Source organism: Neophocaena asiaeorientalis, unplaced genomic scaffold, assembly GCF_003031525.2.
Source record: "Neophocaena asiaeorientalis asiaeorientalis breed wild unplaced genomic scaffold, Neophocaena_asiaeorientalis_V1.1 scaffold23, whole genome shotgun sequence".
Lineage (NCBI taxonomy): Eukaryota > Metazoa > Chordata > Mammalia > Artiodactyla > Phocoenidae > Neophocaena > Neophocaena asiaeorientalis.
Window position 1 is genome coordinate 1,819,886 of NW_020175047.1, and position 8,928 is coordinate 1,828,813.

Sequence of the window (8,928 nt, forward strand, 5' to 3'; positions counted from 1 at the left end):
TACCCAGCAATATTACCATTTAGAATAGAAGGAGAGATAAAAAAATTCCTCAGACAAGCAAAAACTAAAAGAATACAGTAATACTAGACTTATCCTAAAAGAAATATTGAAAAGTGTTCTCTAAATAGAGAAGCAAGAATCTATAGGAAAGAGAAAATCACAGTAGGAAAGTAAATCACTTAAATAAACCACTACAGAGATTAAGAAAAAAATTTTATGAAAGCAATTATAACTACAATGCACAGAAAAGGATAAACATGAAGATGTAAAATAGGACATCAAAATCACAAAATGTGGGCAAAGGGAGTACGAAAATGTTGATCTTTTAGACTGCGTTTGAGCTTATATAACTACCAGTCTAAAGCAAGTAGACATAGTAATGGGATAACATACTTGGAAACCAGGTAACCACAAATCAAAAACATACAATAAATTCACAGACACCAAAAAGAAAGGTACTCAAGCATAATACAAAAGAAAACCATCAAGCCACAAAAAGAAATACAAAAAGCAAAAGAAACAAAGAAGAAATACAAAATGAACTGGAAAACAAGGTTTAAAATGGCAATAAATACATATTTATTTATTCAATAATTACCTTAAATGTCAATGAACTAAATGCTCCAACCACGAGTGGCAGACTGGGTAATAAAAGAAGAACCTACATTATGCTGCCTACAAGAAACCCACTTTAGGGCAAAGACACACATAGACTGAAAGTGAGGGGAAAAAGACACTTCATACAAATGGAAATGAAAAGACAGCAGGGGTAGCAATACTCATATCAGACAATACAGACTGTAAAACAAAACTCATAAAGAAAAATAAAGAAGGACACTGTATAATGATAAAAGGATCAATACAAGAAAAGGATATTACATTCGTTAACATATACACACTCAATATAGGAGCACCTAAATACATAAAACAAATACTAACAGTCATAAAGGGAGAAACTGATGGAAATACAATAATAGTGGGAGACTTTAACACTGCACTGACATCAATGGACAGATCATCCAGACAGAAGATCAGTGAGGCAACAGAGACCCTAAAGGACACAATAGAACAATTAGACTTAACTGATATCTTTAGGACATTACATCAAAAAAAACCCCAGAATACACATTCTTTTCAAGCACACATGGAATATACTCTAGGACAGACAATATACTAGGACACAAAACAAACCTCCAAAAATTTAAGAGGATAGAAATTATTTCAAGCATCTTTTTTGACTACAATGGCAAGAAATTAGAAATCAACCACAGAAAAAGAAACGTTACATGGTGGGTAAACAATGTGCTACTAAAAAACCAATGGGTCAATGACAAAATCAAAGAGGAAATTTTAAAATACCTTGAGACAAATGACAATGAAAACACAACCATAAAAAATCTATAGATACAGCAAAAGCAGTTCTAACAGGGAAGTTAATAGCAATACAGGCCTTCCTCAAAAAAAACAAGAAAAATCTCAAATAATCTAACCTACCAGCTAAAAGAATTAGAAAAAGAACAAAACTTGAAGTCAGCAGAGGAAGCAAATAATAAAGATTAGAGAGAAAATAAGGAGTTCCCTGGTGGTGCAGTGGTTAGGACTTGGCACTTTCACTGCCTTGGCCTGGGTTCAATCTCTGGTCGGGGAACTAAGATCCCGCAAGTCACAGCATGGCCAAAATAAATAAGTAAACAAAATAAAGAATTAATTAAAAAAAAAGGGATTCCCTGTTGATCCAGTGGTTAGGACTCTGTGCTTTCACTGCCGAGGGCCTGGGTTTGATCCCCGGTTGGGGAACTAAGATCCCACAAGCCATGCGACATGGTGCAAAAACAAACAAAAAAAAAAGAGGGATAAAGAGAGAGAAAATAAAACAGATTAAAAGAAAGTAGGGGGCTTCCCTGGTGGCGCAGTGGTTGAGAGTCCGCCTGCTGATGCAGGGGACAGGGGTTCGTGCCCCAGTCCAGGAAGGTCCCACATGCCGCAGAGCGGCTGGGCCCATGAGCCATGGCCGCTGAGCCTGCGCTCCACAACGGGAGAGGCCACAACGGTAAGAGGCCCGCGTACTGCAAAAAACAAACAAACAAATAAAAGAAAGTAGGAAAAAAAATCAATAAAACCAAGAGCTGGGGAATTCCCTGATGATCCAATGGTTAGGGCTCTGCGCTTCCACTGCAGAGGGCAAGGGTTCAATCCCTGGTCGGGGAGCTAAGATCTTGCAAGCTGCGTGGTGTGGCCAAAACAAAACAAAAAGAATAATCTTAAAAACAAACAAACAAAAAACCAAGAGCTGGTTTTTTGAAAGGATAAACAATATCTATAAATCTGGCCAGGCTCACCAAGAAGAAAAGGGAGAGGACCCAGATAAACAAAATAAGAAATGAAAGAGGAAAAATAACAACTGAAATTGCAGAAATACAAAAACTGTAAGAGAATACTATGAATAATTATATGCCAATAAATTCATCAACCTAGAAGAAATGGACAAGTTTCTAGAAACATAGAGCCCACCAAAACTGAATCAAGAAGAGAGAATACGAACAAACCAATTGCTAGAAGTGAATTAGAATGTATAATTTAAAAACTCCCTGCAAACAAAAGTCCTGAACTGGGATGGCTTCACTGGAGAATTCTACCAAACATACAAAGAAGAACTTATACTGATCCTTCTCAAACTCTTCCAAAAGACTGAAGAGGAGGGAACACTTCTAAAGTCATCCTCTGAAGCCACCATCACCCTGATACCAAAACAACACAAAGACACTACCAAAAAAGAAAATTATAGGCCAAATATCTTTGATGAATATAGATGAAAAAATTCTCAACAAAATAACAGCAAACCAAATCCAACAACACATAAAAAGGATCATACACCACGATCAAGTTGGATTCATCCCAGGATCATAAAGATGGTTCAACATATGCATATTAATCAATGTGATAAACCACACCAACAAAAGAAAATACAAAAAAAACTACATGATTGTCTCAACAGATGCAGAAAATGCACTTGATAAAATTCAACATCCATTCATGATAGAAACTCTTGCCACAGTGGCTATAAAGGGAACATATCTCAACATAATAAAAGCTATTTATGACAATCCCACAACCGACATAACTCAATGGTGAAAAGCTAAAAGCCTTCCCGTTAAAATCTGGAATAAGACAAGGATGCCCACTCTCACCACTTCTATTCAACATAGTATTAGAAGTCCCAGGCACAGCAATCAGACAAGAAAAAGAAAAGGTATCCAAATTAGAAGAGATAAAGTTATCATTATATGCAAATGACATGACACTATATACATAAAACCCTAAAGACTCCACACAATAACTACCAGAACTGATAAACAAATTCAGCAAGGTAGGAGGATACAAGATTAATGTACAGAAATTGGTTGCACTTCTTTACACTAAAAATGAAATATCAGAAAGGGAAAGTAAGACAACAATCCCTTTTAAAACTGCATCAAAACAAAACAAAAACTTAGGAATAAACCTGACCAAGGAGGTGAAACACTTATATGCTGAGAACTATAAAACACTGATAAAGGAAACTGAAGGTGATTCAAAGAAATGGAAAGATATCCCATGCTCTTGGATCGGAAGAATTAATATTGTTAAAATGGCCATACTACCCAAAGCAATGTACAGATTTAATGCGATCCCTATCAAATTACCCACGACATTTTTCAAAGAACTAGAACAAACAATCCTAAAATTTATATGGAACCACAAAAAAAACACACCCACAACTGCCAAAGTAATCCTGAGGAAAAAGAACAAAGCTGGAGGCATAACCCTCCAAGACTTCAGACAATACTATAAAGCTTACAGTAATCCTAACAGCATGGTATTGCACAAAAAGAGACATATGGATCAATGGAACAGAACAGAGAGCCCAGAAATAAACCCACACACCTATGATGAATTAATCTTTGACAACTGAGGCAAGAATACACAACGGAGAAAAGACAGTCTCTTTAGCAAGTGGTGCTGGGAAAGCTGGACAGCTGCAGGTAAATCAATGAAGTTAGGACACTCCCAGGACTTCCCTGGTGGTCCAGTGGTTCAGACTCTGTGTTTCCACTGCAGGGGGCATGGGTTCCATCCCTAGTTGGGGAACTAAGGACCCCGCATGTCGTGTGGCACAACCAAAAAAAAAAACCCCCCAAAACAAAAAAACCCCACTCCCTCACACCATACACAAAAATAAACTCAAAATGGCTTAAAGACTTAAATGTAAGACGTGACACAATAAAACTCCTAGAAGAGAACACAGACAAAACATTCTCTGCCATAAATCATATCAATGTTTTTTTTGGTCAGTCTCCCAAGGCAATAGAAGTAAAAGCAAAAATAAACAAGCGGGACCTAATTAAACTTAAAAGCTTCTGCACAGCAAAGGAAACCATAAACAAAACGAAGACCACCCTTAGAATGGGAGAAAATATTTGCAAACGAAGTGACTGACAAGGGATTAATCTCCAAAATATACAAATAGCTCATGCAGCTCAATATCAAAAAACAAACAATCCAATCAAAAAATGGGCGGAAGATCTAAACAGACATTTCTCCAAAGAAGACATACAGATGGCCAAAAGCCCATGAAAAGATGCTCAACATCACTAATTATTAGAGAAATGCAAATCAAAACTACAATGAGGTATCACTTCACACCGGTCAGAATGGCCATCATGAAAAAATCTACACACAGTAAATGCTGGAGAGGGTGTGGAGAGAAGGGAACCTTCCTACACTGTTGGTGGGAATATCAATTGGTACAGCCACTGTGGAGAACAGTATGAAGGTTCCTTAAAAAAAATAAAAACAAGGCTTCCCAGGTGGCGCAGTGGTTGAGAGTCTGCCTGCCGATGCAGGGGACACGGGTTCGTGCCCCGGTCTGGGAAGATCCCACATGCCGTGGAGCGGCTGGGCCTGTGAGCCATGGCCGCTGAGCCTGCGCGTTCGGAGCCTGTGCTCCGCAACGGGAGAGGCCACAATAGTGAGAGGCCTGTGTACTGCAAAAAACAAAACAAAACAAAACAAAAAAAACAAATAAAATAAAATAAAAACAGAGCTACCACATCATTCATCAATCCTATTCCTCAGCATATATCCAGAGAAAGCCATAATTTGAAAAGATACATGCACCCCAATGTTCACTGTGGCACTATTTACAATAGCCAGGACATGGAAGCAACATAAATGTCCGCTGATGGATGAATGGATAAAGAAGATGTGGTACAACGGAATATTACTCAGCCATAAAAAAGAACGAAATAATGCTGTTTGCAGCAACATGGATGGACCTAGAGACTATCATACTAAATGAAGTCAGAGAGAGAATGACAAATATCATATGATATCACTTACATGTGGCATATAATATAATACAAATGAACTTATTTACAAAACAGAAACAGGCTCACAGACATAGAAAACAAACTTATGGTTACCAAAGGGGAAAGGGTGGGAGGAGGGATAAATTAGGGGTTTGGGTTTAGCAAACTAAACCCAAACTGGATACAAACTACTACAAACCAGATACAAACTACTATATATATCAATAAAATAGATTAAAAAAACAAGGTCCTACTATATAGCACAGGGAACTATATTTAATATCTTGTAATAAAGTATAATGGATATACTCAATATCTTGTAATAACCTATAATGGAAGATAATGTAAAAAAAGAATATACATATGTATAACTGAATCACTCTCCTATACATTTGGAACTAACACAACATTGTAAATCAACTATATTTCAATAAAAACTTTTAAAAAAGACAAAAATAAAGTATGGAAAAGAATCTGAAAAATATATATATGTGTGTGTGTGTGTGTGTATATATATATATATATATATATATATATGACTGAGTTGCTGCTGAAACTAACACAACATTGTAAATCAACTATACTTAAAGAATTTTAAAAATTTACTGCTAACTTCAGAGGTGCAACACTTCAGTGACGTGGGTGATCATTAATATATATTTTTACATGCTGGTCTGTAGACGTAGGCTTTGCTAGATGCATGAGAATTATCAGGATTAATATATTAAATAATAAACTAACAGAGAGATCTATGGGGTCCACCTCTCCAGACTGACTCAGTAGTTCTGCGGAAGGGCCAAAAACTGTGTTTTTTAAAGCACCCCCAGTGTTTTTGATGTTCTGCTAAGTTTGGGAAGTAGTAATGAACTAGGAATCCAGCACTATTGGTCACAAAACTTAGACAAACCTTCCTGTGCCTTCCTTTATCTTTAAATAGGGAATGGGACTAGATGATAGTTAACTAAGACCCTTCCCTTGGTCAGAGGTCAAGGTTTTCAAATTCCTTGATTACTGACATTATGAGGCAAGCTTAAACTACTTGTACCCAGTAAACATTCAATAAATATTTGTTTAATGAAGAGGGACACAAATCATATTAGCTCTAAAAGGTTACAAAGGATTGAGGCTGCGGCGATTTTCCAGGGTTCAAAAAAATGCTACGTCCATTTTGTAAAGCCCATCACGATGTGCGTGTATACTAAACACCTAAATATGTACAAATACCTTGCCAAGGACCCTGGGAACTAAACAGCGGTCTTATAGATGGGGGATCTACAACTGCAGTCTTGCTTGGGTGAGTAAAACGAAACAATGAGCAAAACAGCACAAAGTAGTGGTACTGGGCGGCTCAGTTCACCCGGCACTGAAGATTTAAGGTGAACAGACAATGGTTATTACGAAGTGCCTACTCTGCGGACAACCTTAAAGAGTTTTTAAATTAGGGGAAAGAAGATTCTGGAAACGTCTCTCAAAGTCAGACGTCCAGGACACACTGCTAACAGCTGCGCCTCCCAGTCAACCCTTGTAGTTACGGCATTCCCGTTTTCTTTTCCTTCCTTTTTTTTTTTTTTGAAAGGCTACTAGGTGATTACAGAGTACTGAAAATCAGCGAAAATAAAGCGGACCTGACCTGAAATGTACGCTGTAGTTTACCAGAGACCTGGGTTCGAGGACTGCACCTAAGCAATACAGTCTAAGTCTGAACAGGCCGCGAAAAATATACGGCCTCTCCGAACACAGATTACCTAACGGTTGCTCCCGACACACCTACGAGAGGGCGGGGATTATCAGCCCCATTTGATAATAATAATGAGAAGGGTTCAGAAAGACGCCTGGCGGGGCTCTAGTGGCGGAGCCAGGCGGGAAGCCAGGCCTGCAGAGGAAAGCCCTCCGAAGAGGAAGGCGGTCCTCTTCTCCGTCCTCGACCCTCCCGCCTCAATCCCTCGGGGCGAGGCCCGGAAGCAGGGTCGCCAGGACCCGGAGTGGGCTGGAAGGCGTGGCACCCTCGCCTCACTCTCGCCCGAGCATGCACGAACCACGGGCACCGTCTTTCTACAGAGCACGCAGGCATCGGTGATGCGGTGCCTTTTCTCACCTCTCCTCAGGGCCGGCGAAAAACGCCCGCGGGGAGTTGAAACCCGGCGGGCCCCGCAGCCTTCAGAACGCAGTAGCCGCCCAAACCAGCGACTCCACATGTCTTCGGCTTTCCAGCTGGCGGGGTAGGGCTAAAGGCTGGATAAATAGCGCTCAGGCTTTTGGGTAAGGTAGTTCTGGTACCGCGAGGATGCTGGGAAGTGTAGTTTTCGGCCTGTCACACGAGCATCTCTCGGCGCAGGCTCACACCGCTGTCCCGCAAAGCTGGGCCTCTTCACAGACGGACCCACAGTTCCCTAGCATGGTTCAGAGCGGCTCCGCTTTTCCCACCGCCCCTCCCTAACCCGTGCACGCTGTTACCGCCCTAAGAAAGCGGAATCTTGTTTGAGAACCTTCCGGCTCCCATTTCCAGGCAATGAGATGTACAGCTCAACAGCCAACTCCCACCGAAAAGCCAATGCCCATTTCCAGTTTGGCTCAGTGGGAGACAGAGTCACGTCTAGCCCCACGGCAACCTGGGAAGTGCAGTCCTCGGCCGCTGAGCATCCCGGGGGATCGCGCAGAGGCCTTCTGGGAAGTGTAGTCCCGCGGGCCCCTCATTCTTGCTGCTTCTTATCCTGCTGCTTCGCCCTCTCGTGCACAGGAGGACGAAATGTATTTGGTTTAGTCGCTTTCTTCAGGGAAGCTGAATTCCTTCGTTTCTACGGTAGACAAGATTTTAAATCTTTATCCCTCTCAGACCTCAGTACTCCAAACTTTTCCCCACATGGTAAAATGTTGAAAATAACAACACACAGTAGTTGTGGGGTTCAAATGTGCCAATATATTCTGTGTAAATTCTAAAATGGTAAACAATTCTTAGGTTTTAGTGGCTTAATTATTCTTACAAGGATGTAAAACAGTTACCACTGGGTTGGCCAATCTATGAGTTTGTTTTTAAAGCTTTGTGAGCGTCATCTTCTTGACAAGCACTATTCTAAGCACTGAGGCACATTAAAAGAACGCTTGATTCCTGCCAGGGCTTTAACAGAAAAATAAATGGAGAGGAAATATAAATGCCTTAAAAAAAAAAAAAAAAGTTTAATCTCACCAGTTAAAAAAAAAGTCAAACCTAAAGATAGACCATTCTTACCTGTTAAAGATTTTCTGAAAAATAATGATCAATTCTACCAAATAAGCCATCAGATAGGGTCACTCAAGCTGCTGGCAGGAATTTATGTTAGTATAACATATTTGGAAAACAATTTTAATAATATATATAAAACTCGAAAAATTGAATATATACATATATATCCCCAATGTGACTATAATTCTGTTAAACGATATGAGTAAAGTCAACAGGCATTGTTAATAAAAACAACTGCAGCTGCTCACAGCCTGGGAGATACAGATCAGTAAGTGGGAACACAAATTACCTTAAATTCAGTAATGATTATGAAAAAAAGTGTACCTCTTTTATACCTCTTGTTATTTATATTACTGTAAA

General features: G+C 39.7%; 1 protein-coding gene across 3 annotated transcripts in view; it reads right to left on the reverse strand.

Moving 5' to 3' along the window:
• The window catches only part of CCDC90B (coiled-coil domain containing 90B), a 50,304-nt gene extending 42,413 nt beyond the window's left edge, over positions 1-7,891 (reverse strand). The window contains exon 1 of one of the 3 annotated variants that reach the window (XM_024763569.1): positions 7,444-7,891. In XM_024763569.1, the coding sequence (XP_024619337.1) occupies positions 7,444-7,543 (100 nt within the window). In that variant the 5' untranslated portion in view covers positions 7,544-7,891. The remainder of the gene's footprint in view (positions 1-7,443) is intronic. The other 2 variants (XM_024763570.1, XM_024763571.1) reach the window with 2 other exon arrangements.
• Positions 7,892-8,928: the final 1,037 nt, after the last annotated feature.